The 23,293-nt window shown below is 40.5% G+C and overlaps 2 protein-coding genes and 1 pseudogene across 2 annotated transcripts; 1 reads left to right on the top strand and 2 right to left on the bottom strand.

Annotated features, from left to right (window-relative positions):
- Window positions 1-4,929: 4,929 nt before the first annotated feature.
- Window positions 4,930-5,950, bottom strand: LOC149102086 (uncharacterized; annotated as a pseudogene).
- Window positions 5,951-7,809: 1,859 nt separating this feature from the next.
- Window positions 7,810-11,936, bottom strand: LOC110050687 (uncharacterized). The gene has a single exon (XM_020756605.2). The coding sequence runs from the start codon at window positions 11,932-11,934 to the stop codon at window positions 8,239-8,241; it is 3,696 nt and encodes a 1,231-aa protein (XP_020612264.2). The 5' UTR covers window positions 11,935-11,936; the 3' UTR covers window positions 7,810-8,238.
- A 90-nt stretch (window positions 11,937-12,026) lies between these two features.
- On the top strand, window positions 12,027-17,090 carry LOC149102085 (uncharacterized). Its single transcript, XM_089274907.1, has one exon. It carries the CDS (start codon window positions 12,184-12,186, stop codon window positions 12,871-12,873), a length of 690 nt encoding a protein of 229 aa, XP_089131033.1. The 5' UTR covers window positions 12,027-12,183; the 3' UTR covers window positions 12,874-17,090.
- Window positions 17,091-23,293: the final 6,203 nt, after the last annotated feature.

Here is a 23,293-nt window from a genome sequence, read left to right as displayed (position 1 = left end):
ATTGAAAAATAAAGAGTGACGTGTATGTTGCCGGTTTGTGATTTTTAGTCCGGTTTGGAGGGGTGTGTGACAGTTACATACGTACATTGGGTTGTTTTAGAGTGCATAATTTTCAGTGTAATGGTGGCTAGTTATGAACGAGATGAGTCTTGAGTTTTGAAGCAGTTCATGAGTAGTAGGCAAATGGCACGAGATATTTTTACTTTTAATTACAAAGGGTAACTTGATACTTTTGTTTTTCACAAGGAGTTAATTCAATTAGAGGTCACGAATCGTCGGTTCTAGTTCTTAGGACATGTTTTAGAGGAGACGAGACTATTTAGATTTGATGCAGTTCTAACGTTTACAATAGTAAGTGCAGGTGACGATTGTTTTGTTCTTATTGCATGCAAATATAACGAGATATTTTTATTTTTTAGTTACAATGGGTAATTTGACACTCTTGTTTTTCACAAGGTAGTAAATTCAATTAGAGCTGACGAATCGTCACCACTTGTTCCCACGAGATGTTTACTATTTTTAGTTACAAATGGTAACTCGACACTTTTGTTTTTCATATGGGAGTAAATTCAATTAGAGCTTACAAGTTATCGGCTATTGTTCCCAGGTTAAACAAAAAAGAAGCTTTCATTTCTAGAGTGTTTTTACGTCTCTGCAGTAGCAGTTTAATATTTTTATTTGATGGGCATTTTATGACATTCTTTTCAGTCCGATATTTTTAAAAGTAAAAAGTATGAAAACTGTTCAAATGTTCTTTGAAGACTGTGTGGCACCAAGTTAAAGTGCAATTTAATTAAATCAGACTTTCAACGTGTCAGAGAGGTTTTTTTCTCTTTCTTTCAATTTTCGGTGAAGTAGTGTTGTTGCGTTGTGTTGTGTAAAAAGGGTAAACTTACGACTCGTATAAAATGCGAAAAGTTCTCTTAAGTTGAGTATTTTTGAGCAAAAATTCCTCTTGGGGGCTGGAAGGGCTCCCGAGGGGGTACTCCCAGAAAAATTGGTTGGGGGTGTGCGGCCCGCTTCCCAAAACCCTTACCCTATTTATGACAAAAATCTGCGATATTCCTTATCCTATTTCTGACCTGACCAAAAATTCGAAACCCTATTTACGACTTGACCCTCAAATCAAAACCCTGTTTCAGACCTGCGTTATAATTAGCTCCCTAGTTCAAACCAATGTTAAATTACCGTAAACATATAAATTTGTGAAGGGCTTTTGTTGATTTTCTTTTCGATAATGATAAAAAAAAGGCTTCTTCTTAAAGCATACTCATATCAAGGCTAGAGTGCAAAAACCGTACCCTATTTATGACCAAAACAGCTGAAAAACCATACCCTTTGGGGCCGCACAGACCTATATAGCCCATATAAGGGAGTCCTCCCCCCGGGGGAAGGGCTAAGTGATCGGTGAGTGAGGGAGTTATGCATGTGCGCGTGTCAGACCAATCACAGTGTGGGTTGTATCAAAGAACGAATAAAATTGCCTGTTAGAAAATAAGATGGTATCTACATTAATCTGGAGACGTGTCAGATTACTGTAGTTTGTTCAGTCAAACATTTTATGGCTTACTATTTAGTTATCTTACCATTACCGATGTAACATCTTATGTACATCATAAACTCCCAGCTTCTTTCTTGCTGTACATCGCATTCAAAAAAACTTGTCAAATCAACCAAATCATTACTGTAAACAGCTCCATGAATGCTCCTATCTCCGAGACTTATAGTTCACAAAAAAATAACTCTTGCACGCCTTACGTGCCTATGTTTATCAACCCAGTGAGCAGCAGAAACAAAGCGAGTCGCTTTTTGTGGGCGGCAGCGCACTCGTTCTTAGCTATGCAACTTTTCGTTTTCTTTGAACTTTTTGGAGTGTTACTATACCTTCCTCAAATGGACTCCAAGCTCACAAAAATCTACAACAGTCCCAAGGGCTACTGGAAAGGCATCGCTGCTATTAAAAAATTAGCAGAAGCTGCAAGAGTCTCAGAGGAAACTGCCAAGCAATGGTTAATCAAACAGGCTCTTTGGCAGACGTCGTGCTACATACATTCCTCGCCCAAAATTCGACGTATCGTCAACCAAACCGGTCCACCAAGCGGACCTTCTTTTTCTGCCACATGACAAGCTGCCTCGTGGCCGCAAAGTTTACAAATACGCGCCGACCGTTGTCGGCTTGGCCAGCCGCTACAAAGAAGCTGATCCTCTGACCTCTAAAGATACTGCTGAAGTTGCGAAAGCTTTTGAGTCGATTTACAAGCGAAGCCCTTTGAAGTGGCCTCAGCTGCTGCAGGTGACCAGTCTTATCGAAAAAAAAAAAGCTGTCGCAATCAAAGAGAGGCTGTCACCTCCAAACCCTCTACAAAGTATTCCAGACCTGTTGGATTGAAAGAAAAAAGGTCCCCGTCGCATAATGTAAGCTATTTGTATCAACCCGGTGAACTTGAAGGCGGTACTAAAAGAGCTACAGACCCAATCTGGTCTTTGAAAGTCTACAATCTTGAATGAGCTGTAACTAAACCGAACGAGCCTGTTTTCTATTATTTGTTTGACGGGCTTAAGCGCGGCTTTGTTGGTTGTGCAGCCAAATACACAGCTTCCGCCTGCTAATGCCGTTCTTTGATATCTTTGTGCCCGTATGCCACTGTGCGCACGCCGTCATCCGCTATCCAACGTTTAGTTGTATCAAAGGGTGAAAGTGAAACCTTATTCACATGCATGCCATATATCTCGTGGCCCTCGCTGAGAAGAATGTTCATTCCATGCCACAATTGCTTTTTCGCGAAAAGCGCTCCTTTGTAGTGCTCGTGCCTAACTTCTTTTCCCACCACATTCTTTTTTACCTCCTTGGCTTTCTTGATATATTTTTGTTCCACCACATTCTTTTTTACCCCCTTGACTATCCTGATATTTTTTTTGTTTTTCTTCCAAGACTGAATACATTTTTTACCTATAGCAAGTGCTTCGTTAATCGTCCTTCCTCGCACTCGTCTTTTATCTTGTCCTGAACCTTTTTATTTCTGTCACTGTAAAGCAATTGTTCTTTTGGATAGGTGCTTGTGTCATGCAAAGCAATGTCTTCCACTATATCTTTGTAAACGTCTTCCGTCTGGCTATCTAAGAGAAGGCTGTCTGTGTCTGTACTTCGACCCGTACTTAGTTTTCAAGTAATTATAGAGCATGTCGATCATACATCAAGATCTAGAATTGTCATACCTGTGTTAACAGGCTTGTTCAGGAGGAGCTTGCTCTTGTACATGTGTATGCCTCCCAAGGCATTCCAAATATCTCATGCCTTGCAGATGATCATGAAGGGCTGGCCACCAAACGACGTATCTCTTCTGTCTCCCAGCTTCAAAAAATCTTCACATTGACACGGTTTCTCAAGTTCTCCATTTTGCCGAACACTGAGTTGTTCATCAGTTTGTAAAAGTTACTCTGGAAATCGCTTTTTGCTTTCTTTCTTAATTCAGTGTTCGTCCGAATGTATGGCTCCATCCATGGCCAGCGTTCTTGTTCAAACTCGATCGCTCTGTGCATTTTTTTCAAACGTATCCCTTGTTTTAGATGAAACTGCAGGTTCCTGTAGTGTACGACGTAATTTTTTTGTCCTCTAGCGTCAGCACCAGCGTCTCGCTGTTCGGCCGGTCCAATTTCAAGTCCTCCATCAAACGCATTTGGTAAACTGACATCAACTCCTTTTCAATGACGTTTTTCTCGCTCGCAAGTGGGTCAACTGTTGTGTTCTTCGTGCAGGTCTCCAGAGTACTCCAGGTCCACCTCTAGTATCCACCCCTCCTTTGAATTTTCGTTCATTTTCATTATTTGTTCTTCTGTGGTCATGACACGCTTCCACTTGAAACCGCGTTTTGGCAGTGGCAAGCTCATAGCCAAGCCATAAGGGTTGTTCGCATCTAGGTAAATTATATAATTTCTTGGTTTGCCCGGGTCATATCCTTCAGCCAGCGGGTTGTTCGCCTTTGCATAGCGCTTGCTCACTATTGAGAAGCCTCCTCTCATTCCTCTCTCAATGAAAAGGTACATGTCTTGATCTGTCAAGAGCTCAAGCTCCACGCCTGTCTTTTTAGAAGAGCATCCCAGCTCAAGCCCGGTGAACTGTAATAAAGCGCTGGATCTAGCCCGTATTTTTCCATACATACCTTTCTAAAGTTTTCGAAAACATCCGCTAAAAGCAGCACGTCTGTGATTACGTTCAAATCGTGATAGTCAACAAGGTTTTTGCACCCGAATACCTCCCAAACGTTTTGCCCGTGCTCATATTCTTCTTCCGTAATTTTTTTTTGTTGCCTCTCTTTATTTATTTCCACAATTACAACAATTACAATTCTTTTCTCAACAATTAAGCTACAGAAGAATGAATAAAGTTTGGTTTACAGAAGTTAACAATGACACCAAATTGAATTCAAAGAAAATAGATGTTGTCAATTCTTTTCTACATACTTATTTAATTTAACGATTTTCCGTAATAATAGCATTTTCCGACTTTAATTATTAGTTGAAATCCAGACTGCTCAGCAAGAAATTCCCACTATCGATGAATTTAAGGTTTCCCAGTGAGAATGAGTATTGTAATTTTCTATGTTTTTTTGGATGCAATTTATTTCTCCGTGCACCCTCGACATTGGCTTCATCAAAAGGTGCCCATCATAGCCTTTCAAGTTATGAAATCTGGGATTGGCACCGTTTTTGCGTTCAATCTGAGCTTTAAGTTACATTCATTATTATGCGGTCTGTCATTGAGTCTTAGTGATTTCGCACAAACAAAGGCTCTGCGTAGAACAAACATGTTTCCTGGTTGTTTGCAATCCATTGGTCTATTTGATCTTCCTTTGTGCGCCAATAAAGTTTATTTTTTTACTTGTCACTTAATAGCATCTTTTGTGGCTTTGACCGCAATATCCGCCAGTGTCAGTCACGCACTGATATAGGGTCCAAGAAAAGATCCTTAACCAAACTTTTATTACAAGTGTGGCAGTCAGTTGCATTTTTGTGTTTTTGCCAATCTTCAGGTGTCATCAAGAGCGGGATTGTATAAGCAAACCCGCATGCCTGATGCATCTCTGTTTTTACGGTAAGACTTTGTTCATGAGTTTTGGCAGATCACAGCCGTGGATCTTTCGTAACGAAGACTCGAAGTCTGCGCATATTACGAAAGGCGCTTTCATCTGCTTATCGGGTAGTTTGTGAAAGACACCTTGTTCTCTCCCTCTTTTGGCAGCTGTGTTCTTGTTGGTCTTTTCAACAACCCTTTGCATTCCGGTTTGTGCCTTTCGAGTAGATCCATCCTTTGGTATCCATACAAACAACGTTCACAGAAATGTTTACTCTCATTATGCCTGTTTTGATCATACAAGAGAGCGCAAAGCCTTTTTACATAGCTATAGTGCGTACTTTCACCTTGCTGGATAAGCATTAAGTTTATTCGTGGAATAGCGCCGTCTTTTTCGCTGATTCTGTGAAAAATAACATGGCCATTTTCCCAGCCAAACACATTAATTGCAAGATTTGGGTTTTGGTTTTCGAGTTTATTAATTTGTGAAACTGGTGTTGGGAAGTCGATAGCTGTGAAATTAAAACCGTCGGTTGTTGGATAACTCCCAGGTCTAATAGGGTTTTTTCCTTTTGTAACTGGGAAAAGAGCAGCGCGAAGTGCCCATCTCAGGCATTGGTTGTCTTTGTTTTGGATGTTTATGATTGCTTTCTTATTTTGTAACTTTTTTGGGAGAGGAAAATAGCTTCCTCCACGAAATGGTTCGTGTCGAGTAACATTAACAAATGCGTACAAAATCCCTTCAATCACCCACACTGAACCTCTTTGTGACCGTGCCTCTATTTCACCTTTCACTTGATCATTGAAGTGGTTAAAGGCGTCGTTTGTTTCTGTTAAGAATGACAGGCTCATTTTGTTTGAAATGCTGCATGTATTGTGTTTCATTGTTTCTGATGATTTAAAACTTAACAAGAAGCCCAAATTGTGTTTTAACACTCGTCAAGCTGGCAATTTCATTTTTAGTCAAATCAGTAAATTTTGTTTTTGTTTTCTTTGTGCTAATTTTAGAAGATCAGCTTTGTATGAGTAACCTTATGGAACAGTAATTTTCCATACACGAAGTAACTCACTAAAATTAGTTCTAAGCAATTCAAAATGGATGTATCTCTCTCGCACGGCTCTCGTAGGCTCGAGAGGTCTCTTTTGTCTTTTGTTTTCCTCTTGTGAAATTGATCCATAAAACAATTCCAGCACGTTAGATAAGAATCTTGAAGCAGCCATTATGCCGTTTATACAAGGGACACATATTTCTTCAATAGAAGATAATTCTGTTACCCATGTTAACGGGGGTTATAATTTACATTTAACAAAAACGTAATTGTAATCTTTCAGATGTTTCCGTTTAATACTCGGTTTGACGCAGTTTCACTGCTGCACAACTTCCGGTTACATGTTTTTAAAAGACCTTGAGGTTTTCATAAAAGAGACTACGGCTTTACAACTTCCGGTTGCATTCCTCTTGGCTTCAACTTACGCCAAGAGGAATTTTTGGAGCCTTCAGGAATGTATAAGCCAAGAGAAATTTTAAAGACGGCTTTCTATTTTTTTCCTCCCCACAGTTCGTTAGAATACGTCATTTCATCTTAGTCTGGTCAATAAAAATGGCACTTTTCGTCTTTTTTCGAGAAAAAAAAGGACCCGAAACGTGGTAGAACAAAGAGATGCTTTCTGAAGGAAAAAAAGAAACAGCTGATCAACAGTTACGGCTGGACAGAGAGGGGGGTTTCCCTCATTGACGTCATTGCATATGACAGAAGTTGGGTTAAATATATCTTGCTGTGTTGTGGTTTATTTACAACAAGCAGCCACGCCAAACATGTTTTGTCTAGCTTTTATGACAAAAGATTGTTATGCTCGGCTAAACAGCCTAGAATTTGCATAACCGTGCTCGTGCTGTAAACCGTGGCTCTAAGCCGAGATTCCAACCCCACACACATATATAATGGGGGTTCTGTTATCCATTGTATTTTCCCTACTCTAAGAGCCGAGATCCGAGAAAATAAATTGGGTAACAGAACCCCCCTTATACATGTGTGTCTCTAGAGCGGTTTTCAGTTGTGTTGAATTAAGTGATCAGCAGGAGCCATAATTATGGCTCCTGGTGATCAGACAATTACTTTGGTTTTGGCTTTGGTTTTGGTTTCAAGATTGGCCGAGTAGACTAATTGGTAAGTAATTATTTCTGTTTTGGTTTTACAACACTCAGTTGAAAACCGCTCTAATATACCTTCATTGATGGAAAGATATAACCAAATTACACTGCTGTCAATTATCTTGGGAATATCTCAGGAACCAGTCTGATCCAGTTCGTTTGAGTTTGTATCTTCTTTCCCAAGCTCCTTTCATTGTTGTCATGATTTTGATATGTGGCTGTGTAAATCTCATTTGTTAGTTACATAACTTTGAACTTCAGAATTTACCTGTTATTGAAAGGTACAAGGATTGTTCTATTTTGTGTGTACCTGCCACAATCCTTAGTTTGCTGTTCACAAAGCTCTTGTTGTAATAAGTGTAATAAGATAATGTTATGGTTTCCAATACCTTCCTATTTTACCTGGTGATTTTACAGACATTATGTGTACTTTCGTGCGACCTGTTGTGTAGTTTATTTGTGTATGCATTAAACTAAGATTTTATGCAATGTTCAGTTTGCATTTTACAGAGATCTTATTGAGATTATGTCTTATGGCTTTCACACCTAATCGTTTTGTACAGGCTGATTTTACGGATAAAATGTCGACATTTTGCAAAGATTTATTCCAATAAAATGGTTACATTTTACAGACATTATGTGTACTACTTTTCTGTGACATTTTGTGTAGCTTACATTTGTGGAGATTTTACTACCATTTTATGACATTATTTTTATTCAAATTTTACAGATATAATGTGGAGATTTGATGTTTTCGATTTTACAGAGATTTTTTTCTCCTAGTTCCCTTTTTACAGAGAAAATGTGGATGTTTTACAGAGATTTGTTTATATGCTGTAAAATCTCTGTAAATTTTACGAAACATTTACAAGAAAAACAGCAACATTTCATGTACATTTTATGCGATCTGAAAGCGAAATTTAAAGACTTTTTATGGAAATTACAAAATCTCTGTAAGTGTGCAAATTTACTGAGATTGTAATTTACAAAGGAAATGTAGACATTTTACTGAGATTTAACGAACTTTCTTGGAGTCTGTAAATGGTTCAACTTTTCTACTGCTACAAGCCGGCAGGTATCTCCTTCCAACGCGTAAGGCTAATACTACCATCAGCACTGCAATGGGAATGCAGGACAAGATGTTGAGGAATATTATGAGCCCGTATTTTTCACCAGGGGTGATTGCAAGGCTGTTTTCGCATAGGGAACTGGTCACAGCGATGAAGGAAAGAGTGGTCAGGAGTGCCACGTCAGATTTGTTCATCCAGTCATAACTCTCCTCGTCCTCTTCGACATTTAGAGCTTCCTTGTAGGGCCTCAAGATTGCAAAGGTCAGCAGGATCGAGATGCAGGCCACCTCCAGCAAAAGTCTTTTCACTGGACCTGCCGCTATAAATTCATAGATGACCAGGAGACCCAGCCGGCAGATAAAGTAGAAGGCCGCACACCAACGATACTGATCTTTAAAACAGCTCTGAAGTGCGTCAAAGAACGGATTCCAGCGATTGAGGTTCAGGACTGGACGAAGACCTCTTGTCAGGAGCGGGCGAAATAAAAGGAATAACGGAAAGAGTACTGACACGAACACCACTAAGAGACTGGCGACAATTCCGTAATAGAAATGCTTTCCACTGAAGTACTCTATCTCACCATTGACGTAAAGCACGATCTTTGATCCAACTTTGGCAAAACGCAGAATCCTGAGAGAAATATAGGTGGTGTGTGTATAACAGAGTACAAGGATGGTGCATATGCCGCGAAATGGTGCTCTGACCCGTCTGCTAAAGCACCAGTTCGGAAAAGCACTCACCATCTTTGCTAGCAAGACGACAACTGCTATTACGTATACCGGGATGAGGTACATCGCCATGAGTTTGTCGGCATCATCAAGACCTTTGACCAAACAGAAGCTGCTGTTCCCAACTTTAATTTGGCAATTGGTTAAAGCTATGACAAATTCGCTAAAACTGTTAAATAGAAATCCATCTGGTGCTAAGTATCTCATGACTTGGTAGGAGTACACCCAGGCGTTTAAGTACCCAGTAAAGACGTCAAGATCTATAAGCATGATCCCCATGACAATCAGGAGAAGAACCAGAGCCAACGGTATCAACAGTAACAAATACAAATTCGTACATTCATTCTTGCACTGTTCACTGCCAATGGTAACGCTATGATTTGCTTCACATTGTCCGCAGAGTACGCTACTCTGTTTTCTACCCTGCTTGCACATTTGATCCTCAAAATACAGATATTCGTTAGCGCTTGAATCCCATGATTTGCAATATCCATCAGGGCAGACATGCGTGGAAAACTTGCCTTGCACCTTTCCTGCCCAGTATCCTTGTTTCACATAAAGGCTCTTCCCATCAGGAGCACAGTGCGACACCCCTCTAGCTTGCTCGTCTTTGACGGAATCCATACATTTACATGTTAATGTTTCGTTTGAAAAACGAAATCCGGCATAGCAATTGTTTAACTCGAGATCGCCTATCACTGTACTTAAAAGTTGACTTCCTTTACAATTTAGCTGCACAGAAAATTTGCTTCGTTCTATTCCGCATAGACTGATATTGGTAATTTTTCCAGTCGTAAGAAATAATGCTGACGGGGTATTGAGGTGTACTGAAAAAGAATTGATTACTATATCAACAATCCCTGGGACGAGATTTTTAACTTCGTCGCGCAATTTAACGGTTGCATTAAAAATCTCACCTGGAGCAACCTTCCAGTCTGTCTTTACATACTCTATTTCTATTGGGTCTGTCGCAACTTCGCCCGTAAAGTTCGTGAAGTTTTCAGGCAAGTTATGAAACTTGACAAACTTCCATTTTAGTACGCTGTTGTTTGTTCGATTCTCGCCCACTTGCCAACAGTTTTTAAGTGTAGTGACATAGACCGACTTTCCTGAGGAGTGACGGGGTGCTCTATTATTTTTAAAGATGACCGTTATATTCCATTCATCATAATGTATGGACGAGTTGCTGTACGCAAAGAAACAGGTGTAAATGTTGGTACCTGTTGCGTTGAAACTTACCAGGGGAGGACCAGGGGCTTGAATGTACATTGCTCCACCTTTATCGTCGCATGAATTTGCTTCAAAGGTTAATTTTGCATTTTCGTGGAAAATTATTCTCGATCTTCCATATATTGCTATAGCACCGCCTCTAAGCCCAGTGTTGTTGGTGAATTCTACCTGGTCATGAACTTCAAGGGTCGATCCATCTAAAACTAACGCGGACTTACTATTGTTCCAAAATTTCGTGGTGCTTTTGAAGATGAGAGGCACCTCCAAACTGTAGAGAGTTCCTTGTCCCAATTTCAGGTCACCATGTTGAAGACCAATGTGATTAAATTCAAACACCGTATCATTGTCAAAACAAACACGGTAAGGAATTTGCGGTCCAATGTGGTATCTATTATAGTTGTAAAGATATACTCCTATGGCGGCCCCTACGTTTGCTTTGTTGTGCTGCCAAGTGGATTGCTTAAAGTGGAACTGTGTAACAGCAGTTTCTGAATGTTTGGTGCGCGCGATCGTTCTACCAAAGACGGAGGCACCACCTCCCCACAAAGCCTCGTTCTGAACAAATGAACAGTTGCTGATATTGAATCGGTTCAAAATAAGCGGCGTGTGTTTAAGTGGTATGTTTCCCATGCGTGCTCCTCCAGCGGATAGATCTGCTTTATTTCTCAGAAAGGTCGTTCCCTCCATTATAAAGGAATTGTTTTCTGTCTTGTCTGCCATTAGTATTTGCAGACCCCCTCCCCATGATGCACGATTATCTATGAATTTACAAGCACTGATTGCAACGTTGCATCCAGAGGCATTCCCTTTGAAGAACACTGCCAATCCCCCACCACGGCTGAAAGGACGTTCCGGTGTATTAAGGTCTCTGTTTTCACTTACGTTTGACCATCGCGCTTCGTTTCTTAGAAAGTGGCAATCGTTAAAAATATAGTGGCTGTTGTGTTGATATGAGTCATGCTCGCTTGGCGTTACATTGACTGTATTATCGCCGTACCTGTTAAAAATAACAAAAACACCGCCTCCAGAATGCACGTACCTGGGAAGTAGTTCCAATTTGTTTCCATCTTCCGAGATATCATTTGAAGCAGCCTTATTATCAGCAAAAACACTGTCTGTAAAGCTCACAAAGCCGCTAACATCGTACAAATTAGCGCCTAGACCTGGCGAAGACGAAATTTCCACATCAGAGATCGAAAGATTTCTGCAATATCGAAAATCTAGGGCTGCCATGAATTTTGCCCCATGAAGATCTGGATAATTTTCCCTTCCACAAGAGCTCTCAAACCATCCTCCACACTTAAGAAACTTGATGCTCTTGAAGGAAATATTCTCGCAAAGAGTAAACGAGAGGCTTGCATTTGCATCACACGTTATTGTCACATCGTCTCGGCGAATTGAACCGTGACCAAACAGCCCAAACGTTGCCATTCTAGTAAAATTGTGGCCCTTTTTCATCGTGTAATTTCCTTTAGCCAACATAATCCTTGTCGAGTTGTGACCAGAAACGCGCAAGAAAGCTTCATTGAGTGTCTTGCACGGTTTTTCTTCAGTGCAATGTGATGAATCATTTCCTCTTGGTGAAACGTATACGTCCATTCCAGCAACGCGGGCATCCCATAGCATTAGTATCAGCAAAGATCCTGCAGGTAATAGATAGAACATGTTGAGCCTCTGGAGCATCTCTTATTTTTATCGTCGTGAACGATGATTTCATGAAAAATCATCTGCACTTGATTCGGAGAAAATGTAATTTGTGATGATCTTAAATTAGCATAAATTACTATTTTGTCGGCACGGACCAGAGGGCTGGGTACGGGTTTGAGGTGCGCAGTGTATAGTGGGATTTGAGTTTGTAATCGGTGACAGTTGGCGAGGTGAGACATTCTATGGCCAGCCTTTGCCGTGTTTAGGTTAAGTTTGGTTTTTACAATGGATGAAGCTAAAGTTAAAGAGATCATTGCCCAGAACAATCGCGATCTGCTTGGCCAGATTAAGGATTTAGTTTCCACTTCAATTTCTGATCTAAAGAGATCTAATGATTCGAATGCCGCGGAGCAGATGTCTGAGATCAAGAGGCTAAAGCGGGATGCTCTACCTTCCTTCAAAAAGAAGAGTAACGAGGAGCAATTTAAAGCCAACAAATCAGTCATGGAAGCTGTCGAAGACGCTAGCGTCGCTCTTGAGCGTAAGGACCTTCTGAGAACCAAGGAAGCGTTGGATCGGGGTATGTCTTTGCTTAAAGATCGGCAAAAATTAATTTTGTTGGCTGATAAGTCGCCGTACGGTTGGAAAACCGTTTTGGAATATAAACATCACGACTTGGCGGATGACGAAGAAGACGAGAAGAAAATCTATAGAGCTGAGGCGAGAGCGGCTAGAGCCTCGAAACGCTTCGCTCCACGTGGTCTGGGATTACAGCGCCGATCTGGAATACCTGTCTCAAGAAATTCGCAGCTCACCGTCTGCCAAATTCCTAATTCCTTTACTCGGGTCAATCAACAGCTTTCCGTTGGCAGATCTGCCGGACTTTGCTTTTCCTGTGGAAAACCTGGACATTGGCGAGCTTCCTGCCCGAATGTTCTTTCCTCTTCCAATCCTGCCAACCAACAGACAAAGTGACTAGACAGCAATACCCAGGATCAAGGTGTAGTTGGTTCTAGTTTTCTTTTGTGTTGTTTTCCGTTTGTCTTATTTTTCGCTGGATCTTTCATACGAGTCGTGCTTAGTGCTTTCAGAGTTAATTTGCATTTATTAAACTATGTTTTTTCCCGTCGTGTATTATTTATTTTCTAGACCATGAGTCTGAGGCTTTGCCATTGCCGTATTGTGAGCTATCTCTTCTAGAGGATCCATCGCTGAACTGTGAAATTGCATGTGATGATGCACCTGTTTCGGTTAAAGGAAGATTGCGTAAATCGCTTCAGTTTTGGAAAGATATTTACGCACCTCGTTTCATAATTGACACTATTGAGTTTGGATATAAGTTGCCACTTCTTCAAATACCAGCACCTTTTGTTGCTCGAAACAATAATTCAGCGATTCAGGAATCTGATTTTGTTGAGAATGCTATTAACGAGCTTATTAGTTTGGATTGTATCACCGAAGTTTTTACACCTCCTACTACAATTAATCCATTATCTGTGTCTATTCAGAAGTCAGGGAAAAAGCGCTTGATCTTGGATCTTCGTCATGTCAATCTATATCTTTTCAAGTTTAAGTTTCGATGCGAGGACCTGTCCGTTGCCAGAGAAGTTTTAAATCCCGGAGATTTCATGTTCTCCTTTGACTTAAAATCGGGTTACCATCACGTGGATATCTTTCCAGATCATAGGCAATATCTGTCGTTTTCTCGGACCTTTTCGTCCGGTCATACTAGATATTTTCAGTTTTCAGTTTTGCCATTTGGCCTTAGTTCTGCTCCTTATTTATTTACAAAGCTTCTCAAGCCGTTAGTCAAGAAATGGAGATCCGAGGGAAAGTCTATAGTTGTCTTCCTAGACGATGGTTTAGGGGCGGCCGCTGACTGTATCAAAGCGAAGATCTCTAGTTTGGCTGTTCATTCCGACCTATTAAAGTCTGGTTTCCTACCTAACTAGGAGAAATCCGTTTGGGATCCTACTCAAGTGATTACCTGGCTTGGGACTGTTATTAACACTTCCCAGTGCGTTATCAAAGCCACGGACAAGAGAATTGATTCTCTTATTAACGATTTATCATCTCTTTTATGTTCGGAGCGCTCCTTGCACCAGGTTCGCAAGCTTGCAAGCGTGTGTGGAAAAATTATCTCGCTCGGGAACTGCGTCGGGAACGTCACTAGACTTATGACCAGGAACACCTTTCTGGTTATTAACTCCACTGCTGATTGGAATTCACTTGTTTCTTTGACACCTGAATGTTTACACGAATTGAATTTTTGGAAAAACAATCTCGCTGATATCAACGGCCTTCCTTTGTGGCCTATTAAGTGCAAGCCTTCTAAAATCGTTTACTCTGATGTGTCCAATTCAGCCTGCGGGAGTTACATACAATTCGAGGACAAAATTTTTCACCAAAATTGGTCCGATTACGAGAGTGCACAAAGTTCGACTTTTCGCGAACTTCTTGCTGTTTCATTGTCCTTGAAGGCGTTCAAGGATTCTCTTGGCGCGCAGACTGTTGTCTGGTATACAGACAACCAGAATGTTGTTCGCATCGTTAACATCGGATCCAAAGTTCCAGCTTTGCAACAGTTGGCTCTTGATGTTCACCGACAATGTCTCATCGGCGGTATTAGCATTGACATGCAATGGATTCCCAGGGACCTCAACACTTGTGCCGACGATATTAGCAAGTTAGTTGATTACGATGATTATGCGATCAACGATTCTGTTTTTTATGCTCTCGACGAGCTCTGGGGTCCGCACACTTGTGATAGATTCGCCTGCTATTACAATGCAAAGCTTCAGGTTTTCAATTCTAGGTATTATCAGCCCGGTTCGTCTGGCGTCAACGCTTTCGTCCAAGATTGGTCCAACGACTACAACTGGCTTTGTCCTCCTGTCTGTTTGACATGCAAAGTCGTCAGTCATTTGAAGCGCTGCAATGCATCCGGCACTCTCATCGTTCCCCTTTGGAGATCAGCGCATTTTTGGCCCATCCTTTGTTTCGACGGTGTGCACTGGAGCAGTTTCGTTCATGATTGGGTGGTCCTCCCTGATCTTCCCCATCTGTTCATCAGTGGCAAAGCCAAGAAGTCCATTTTCGGGTCCGGTCCGCTAAATTTCTCAATGGTAGCTTTGCGCATTAATTTTAGTATTGCACCCAGGCAAGGTTCTGCGTTAGTTTGCAATGCATTTCGCGTTCCACAGTGTTAGCGCATTGTTTTCTGGCTTTGAGGCGCCTTGCTTGAAGCAGGCGGCCCTTTGAGACGTACCCTTGAGGGGTCTGTGATATTTGTATACAGTGCCCTTGAAGGGCCTTTGATTTGAGACTGTCAACGTTGAAGATTTCTATACAGTGCCCTTGAGGGGTGAATAGATTGTGTTTATTGCAGTTTTGTTTCTGCGTTGTATAAGCGTACTTAAATATAACATTGCTTTTTTTTTTTTTTCTCTGAGGCTCCTTGTCTGTATTTATTTGTTGTTTATTCTCTCATTGTGTTGTTTAGGCCCCATTTGTCTTCATCCCTGGGGAGCTTCCCCTTGTCCTTTGTATTCCTTTATTATCACTTGGTTTTTGTTTTTTCTCTAGATATTTTTGATACAGAGTTCTGGACTTCCCCTACATGTGATACAAGAGAGGTTGCTTTGTTGACGGAGAATATGAAGTTTACAGCTCTTGCATCCAGGGTTTCCGGGACTTCTCTTTGTTATACAAGGGTTTTCAACAGATGGAGATCATTTGCTACTACCGTTCTGGGTACCAGTCCCTTCCCGGTAGAGCCCTCCCATTGTGCCTTGTTTCTACAGTATCTACTGGAGTCAAGCAGATCAGTTTCTTCTATCAATTCCGCCTTCTATGCTTTCAAGTGGCTGCACGATCTGGCAGGCGTGAGTTCCCCTACTAGTCATCCCACTGTTGTGGCTGTGAAAGAAGGTGCCGTTCGTTCTGCGTCCTCACCGGCTAACCACAGAAAGGAACCTCTTGAGGCGGAGCATCTCAGGAAATTAGCTGAAAAAACTGACTTGCATGACCTCTTACAGTTGCGTAATTTAGTTATGTTTGTTTTAGCTTTTTCCGGCTTTTTTCGTTTTTCCGAGTTGTCACTTATTCGAAGCAAAGATGTTAAGTTTAATGATGGTTTTCTTTCTATTTTTATCGAAAAAAGTAAAGCCGACCAATTAAGGGAGGGTCAGTCCGTGGTTATTGCTGAGTCAGCTGGTTCTAGTATTTGTCCTGTGGCCCTTCTTAAGCTATATATCTCAAGTTCTAACCTTTCTTTTGATTCTGAGGAGTACCTTTTCAGGCCTATATCATCGTCTAGCAATCGCAAGCGTCTTGTGTCAGTCAATAAGCCTATATGTTATTCGACTTATAGAGAGTCGTTTAAGAAGTCTTTTCGCGATATTGTTCCAGATATTTCTAAATTTAGTACCCACTCTGCCAGATCAGGTGGGGCGACTTTGGCTGCGAACTCCGGTGTCCCTGAGAGGAATCTTCAACGTCACGGCCGTTGGGCTTCAACCTCTGCCAAGAACATTTACGTCAAAGACTCTCTAGCAAGTAGATTAGAAGTGTCAAAATCATTGTCTCTCTAGCTCGAGCCCTTTCTTTTCACCTCTACGTTGGCTTGGCTGGCCAACGCACCCAATTTAATCACTGTCTAGTGTGTCCGGATGTGTAGTGGAGGCAAAATATGTAATTTGTGATGATCTTAAATTAGCATAAATTACTATTTTGCCGGCACGGACCAGAGGGCTGGGTACGGGTTTGAGGTGCGCAGTGTATAGTGGGATTTGAGTTTGTAATCGGTGACAGTTGGCGAGGTGAGACATTCTATGGCCAGCCTTTGCCGTGTTTAGGTTAAGTTTGGTTTTCTTTTAATAATATCATCAGTTGTAATCCACTGTTGTACGTTTATTTAGTTCTCTTATTGCTATTATATCGCTGTATAAAGCCTTAGGTTTATTATTCTACAGTACTGATGTTAACTAAGGATACCCTAAAACCCCGAGGGTTGCACCACTGCCTTGGTCGGGGGTACATGTTCCCAATTTTCTCCACTTGCTGGTTTTAGGGTTTTCGTGTCCGGCTTTGGTGCACTTAGCAATTGTCTTTTTATTCACAGCTTGTATTATATGCTGAGATGGAATAAACGGGACGATGGCTTGGCTGGCCAACGCACCCAATTTAATCACTGTCTAGTGTGTCCGGATGTGTAGTGGAGGCAAAATATCAGTGCATCTTTTCCGAGAAGACAGAAAAATAAAACAGTGAACATATGCGTAAACGTTGATGGTTATGAAGCATAACGTAAATATATGTCATGAACCATAACATAATCATAACATAGCCTTGTCGAAGCGCGCGTTTTGATTGGCTAATACGCTCGATCCAACTGCCCGTGGGCAAACCTTTCCAAGTCTTTCCAAGTCTTTCTTTTAGTAAGTAAGTAAGTAAGTAAGTAAGTAAGTAAGTAAGTAAGTAAAGTCTTTATTTAAAGAGGGTGGCACTAAAATAGTATAAATATACTAACAAACCAGTGGCCCTCTAAAAATTATGTACAATACGGATGTTAAAACTATGGCATAATTATGAGATAATATAACGAATAAAAATACAATAGATAAGAGATAAAATCAATTTAAAATACAAAAAGTATAACTAAATCACAGAATAAAATGATTTAAAAGCTACTGTTCTTCAAAAATTTTTTTCCAAAGAGAGTTCCTAAAAGAATTAAGCGACGCTATTTTCCGCATTGATAGCGGTAAGCTGTTCCAGGCTTGACAGGCAGTCACAGTAAATGTTCTTCCTCCTTCAGTTTTACGTTTGATAACAGGGCGAGCAATATTGAAGTTGGCATACCTAGTCTGCCGTGAATGAGTGTCGCTAGTAAGCTTAAGTAAACTTTTATAGTTTAATATATAGCTGTTATTAGTTGCCATAGCTTTTGTGTGCTCTTTTTATATTAATTAATTTTTACTTTTAATATTTTCATTGAAATTGTAATTTTTTTCTTTAGCAAGAGTGAGTACAAATAAAGATTGATTATATATGGGTTATTGACCAAGTGTGAGGTCAAGATGGCTGGATATTGGTGAAGTTCATAAACTCGCAAAAAAAAAAAAAAAAAAAAAAGGCCAATATCAAGCCATCTTGACCAAATAAGCGTGGTCAATAAAGGATTTATTATATGGCTTTCGGAGAAATTTTTCTTGCGGGACACGGCGGGTAGTCCCGAGCGGGCAAGATAGCTCTATCTTGCCCGCTCGGGTAGCCAATCACAGTGCAGGATTTGATTCATCTTGCCCGCTCACGGAGCTGGCCAAATAATAATGATTATTATTAGTAGTATTAGTTGCTAGTCTCCTCCGAAGCCGTTTTTTGGGATGTCACGCAACGCTCCCCCAAAGGTCTTTGGGGGAGCGTTGCGTAACATCCCAAAAAACGGCTGCGGAGGAGACTAGTGGGTTGCACGCTCACGTCAGTTTGTTTATTTGTACTTTTTCTCGGCAATTTCGTTTATCGATGTTGACGCTTTGTAAAACTTAATTCCTATTTTTCTTCTCCTGAAATATGGAAAAATCTAATAATTCTTCCAGAGATTAGGAGTATTATTCCTGTGAGCTACCAAATTTCGAGCTTAAGTTTTTTGCCGGGCCTCCACCTAAGAAATTTGCAAATTTAAGCGAGCAGGAGTTGAATCCGCTGGTTGAACAAAGGCACTCGGCTCTCGGAGACGGACCAAAAAAACAACAAATTAGTCTGTATCAACTTTTCGAATTTAGTAATGCATTGCGGGAATTTTAGAGAGAATTTTCTAGCGATTTGACGACAATAAAATTCAGCACAAGCTTTCTTTGTAAAACTTTTCTGCAATCGAAAGCCATTTAAGCTTAAGGTAATTTCCCTTCAATAAAACTGCCAATAGATTTTTGTTCAAATTTTGTCCACTGAATATTTATCATATGAGAACTTTGGTCAGCCAAAATGCAGACTGCAAACCGGTTACAAAATGCAGACTAAGGACAAAATGCAAACTGCAGACTAGGTTCAAAACGCAGTCAAATATGTGATAACATGTCATTTTATAACTTACCCAGTGTCACGCAATCGCTTTTCCGCGGCCATCTTCGACGAAAATTTGGCCCGTTTCTTCATATATTTTGTTTTTAACAGAGCATCAAAGTTATGTTAGTTGTTAAACAGAATCTGAAACCGTCATAGTCCTCTCACATCGCGCGCGAGATCAACAGTAAACCGGTCAGTATAAAACATGGACTGCTGACTGCTGACTGCGGACTGCGGACTGCGGACTGCGGACTGCGGACTGCGGACTGCGGACTGGGTATAAAACACGGGCTGGGTATAAAACACGAACTCAGGTACAAGATGCCGATTTTCCTGCCACGTGACCACGTTGCATGAAGGGAATGGTATTTTCGCGCCAAGGTAAGGGCTGTGATTGTTTCTCATATTAATTCTTTTTTTCTCGCGGAGTTTCGATTTCCAAGATAGCAAAATTATGAAAGTATAGAGTAAAGTGCCTTACTTGCTATTGCCTTATCTTCACGGGGAAACAAACATATCAACAAACAAACATATCAAACATATGGAGATGAAAATTGTCGATTGCTTCCCCGTGAAGAATACAACAGCCAGTAAGGCACTTCTAGAACTAGAGTTCGAAACATGCTGTCGTGGATGAGTCTTCCTGATAGACAGGTAGAATTTTAAATCATGTTTGGATTGTTTAATCAGCCCTTTTCACAGTTAAGTGGACGCAGAAACGACTTTTAACCCTGACTTTCAAGCTATAAAAATTGCTTAAGATACCTGCCGTTAAGAATTGTTTGTGAAGGGTTGAACATCTCAGCTTCATGGGCTTCATTTTTGCTTCAGGAAAGAAGAATAAAACAGAGTTGGTGGAATTACTCGAAAATGGCGATGTTTCCATACATTAATGAAGGTTATATAAGACTTTTAAGAACCATGAATAAATCAGCTCTTGAATTGTGATGGTTTCCAGTCCAACACAGTAAAACTGAAAACCATTCTCGTAGTAGGGTTTAATGTATTTTTGAGATCTACATACAGCTTTTACATTAATATTAAAGTATGCGAATCAAAGGGGAAAGCATTGCTATCCCATAGCCTTGTTACTTCTCACGGGAAACAATAAAGAAAAACGTCTTTAAATGATAATTTCATATATTAACACTTTTTTAATTCGCTGTTTCACCGCCAGGGCCAACACACAACCATACCCCACAATAAAACTAGAAAGTGGCAATATCGGAAAGAAGTTGTACGGACCAGGGGTCACTTGGTCTGAATTAGTTAAAGCGGGGATGCAGTTTTAATCAAGCAATTGAAATAAAATGTGGGGAAATGATTTTTTGTTGTATATGTTCTCTTTGGTCTCTTCCGTTTTCCCAAGAAATGCGTTGGTATCTTGAAAAAAAGCGAGAGTCGATCCGTGTGCTTATATTTGTTCAAAAGGCTTTTTCAGGGAAACGGTCCGTATGGCAAAAGTCTGACCAAGAAAGAACCAGTCAAAACTCTAGGATTTACCTGAAGACTACCTTGCCAAATAATAAGTGGAGATTCTAACCCTTTTACAATGGAGTATTTAAACATCTAATAATTAAGTATTCATTTTCAGCGATCGTGACAATGTTTTGGATCAGGAGTGAGTGTAGCCACATTTTGCTATAATCTTCCTGAAGAAACCGAAATGCGAATGACAGCTAAAATATCACTAGTCCACTTCCAGCCTATTAATTCTGTGCTGTACTTCATCACCAAACAGTAATCGTTCTACTTTGCTCGGTAGAGTTTTCTATCCAATGTATCTGTATCTTTGATGGCATTGGACAATATCAAAGAGGACTTGTAATTGAGAAAAAGAACCTTCCGTAATCAGCCTGCACACTGCGTGTCCTTTAAAATCTCACTTGAGGTTTCGCCGCTTCGATGGTAAAACGTTGTCGAAAACATCACCGTCACGGTTTCTGGTAAGAGGGAACTACCTCGGAAAGCAGTCGTTAATTTTCAAACCAGGGTGAAACTACATACCTTTAAAAGTAGGATGCAATAGGCTAACACTGCGCGAAATCTGGCTCTGAGTGAAAACGAGATGGCACCTTATTCAGACTCTCTATGGCGAGTAGTTAGAGGCTCTCCCCTGTAACTTCAAAAGCTCTTTTGCCTGTCAACAAGGGGACGCTATCATGAGTTGCGCATGTGCGAGCTTTCAATCCAGAGTTTGAAAATGTCCGTCGACGATTTCAATCTCACGTACCAACAGAATTCAAAATGGCGTCGACAAGTGGAGACTACACGGTGAATGTACCTTGACTAGTTGAGCATCGTGCATCTTGACCACCAAATCATAATTTCCGTAAGAATCTACATTTACTTACCTTTCTACTGACGAATTCTGTGCAGATATATATGCTGCAGGAAACAAGTATTTATAACATAACATTTGAAAGATGCATGGATTGTGTTGCAATTTGATGGTAATTCTGGTGAACAACGGCATGATTTTTTAGCTATTCGATGTATCATGGCCTCTAAATCTTAACGTACTGCGGAATCTGCATTAACTTTGCTTTTCAAGGGGCTTATTTAACTTAGGAATCTTTAAAGATCAGTTAGCCCTGTGAGTTGCAATTCGACGGAAAGTAGAGCGCAGAAAAACGACGTGATTTCTTGGCTGTTTAACTTATCGTGGCCTTTAAATCATTACGTACTACGAAATCTACATTCACCTAGCTTTCAAATGGTGCATTTAACTTAGAAATCTGTGCAGACGTAGTGGAGAAAAAAATATTTACCTGAGTCGATCAGCACTATGAAGTTGAAAGATAAATCGATCGTCACGGTTGCAATTCTACGGAAAGTAGTCGAAAGTAGAGTGAAATACTTCATGATTTTCTAGCTGTTTAACGTATCGTGGCCTCTAAATCGTTACGTGCTGCGGAATCTACATTCACCAGGCTTTTAAATGGCACATCTGACTTAGAAATCTGTGGTGATGTAAGGGAGAAAAAAAAAAGTTACACGAGACAAGTAGCACTGGTGAATTTATGAACTTGTCTTGATCACGTTACGACCCGACAGGCCGGAAACACGGCACGAGTTATAGGTTATTTAAAAAAAAACAACAACTCAAACAGACCTAAAAATAACTTTGTTTTAGCATTCGTAAGCTTTTAATTCTCTTCATTGTTAGCAGCTGTTATTGTTTTAGGGCTAGGAGCATTGTTTCTGTTGTTTGTTCTATTGTTCTCTCAAAGGGTAGCAAGCCATTCACGTGAGACCTTACGAGAGCTGCTACATCACCCTCTGCTTTCCCTTAGCTATCAAGTGAGACATTGCTTTAAAAATTCCGTCTAAAAACAAATATTTTAGCCAATATGAAAAAGGCGTACGCATGCGCAGCTCATGATATTGCCCCTTTAACCATGTATTGTAATAGCTTCAGAAATGACAGAAATGTGTTTTTGGCATTGTGAATCATTGAGTCTTATGACGCAAAGTAAAGTGATGGAGTTATTATTTTTCATTTCGCCAAATTAATCCGATAGAGAAACAAAATTAACATGAGTCCGATGCATAGGAGAATAAAACAAGAGAAATCGCACCGAGGCTGGGATAAGAATAAACAATTTCTCGTACCCAGAGCCCGCGTCCTCCTTACGGGTTCTGGGTACGAGATTGTTTCTGAACATGCGTAGAGAGAGCAACCGCTGTGATAAATGCAAGCTCATCTTACAAGGTCTCGATTTCCCGGTGCTTTTGGAAAAGCCAAAAAAATAAAAACTAAATGAAAAAGATTGCGAATATTATGGCAGAAATAAGGCAAACACTCTGGACAGCTCTCACAATTTTACCAATACTGCTTTCTACTTGGTGGCACTACTGGTGTTTACGGTGTAACAGTTTTCAGTTAGGTTCCAATTCTCAAATTATAGCATTATGGGGGCATGCCCCATTCATTTTGCAACCCCAAGGTACCAGCCACCCCCTTCCCCCCCTTCTTTAAAGAACTCTTCCATATCTACTCGAGTTGCAAAATTAAAAGCAAATACCGGAACCCAAATCAATTGAATATTTAATGTGAGTCTTATTCCATGGTCACGGGTAAATTGAAATACACCGGATAACAGGAAATCATATTGTCCTAATGTTTTGTCTAATAAACCACCCAAGATATTAAGACTATTAACCCAGAAAAAAAAACCAGAACTAAGTCCCCTTAGTATTGGTGATTACTGCATTTAAACGATACGAACAAAACAGTGCATTCGGTTCACATACGATCTTATCACACTTACATGTATGTATGCAATTAACATTTGAGAAAAATACCCGTTGATCAACTGAAGAT

This window comes from Orbicella faveolata, unplaced genomic scaffold, assembly GCF_042242905.1.
Source record: "Orbicella faveolata isolate gen_17 unplaced genomic scaffold, um_ofav_v1 contig_36, whole genome shotgun sequence".
Lineage (NCBI taxonomy): Eukaryota > Metazoa > Cnidaria > Anthozoa > Scleractinia > Merulinidae > Orbicella > Orbicella faveolata.
This window is presented reverse-complemented; position numbering and strand designations above follow the sequence as displayed.

Excerpts from the sequence above, each read along its gene's own strand:
- LOC110050687 (XM_020756605.2), bottom strand. The coding sequence starts at position 11,934 with ATGCTCCAGAGGCTCAACATGTTCTATCTATTACCTGCAGGATCTTTG.
- LOC149102085 (XM_089274907.1), top strand. The coding sequence starts at position 12,184 with ATGGATGAAGCTAAAGTTAAAGAGATCATTGCCCAGAACAATCGCGAT.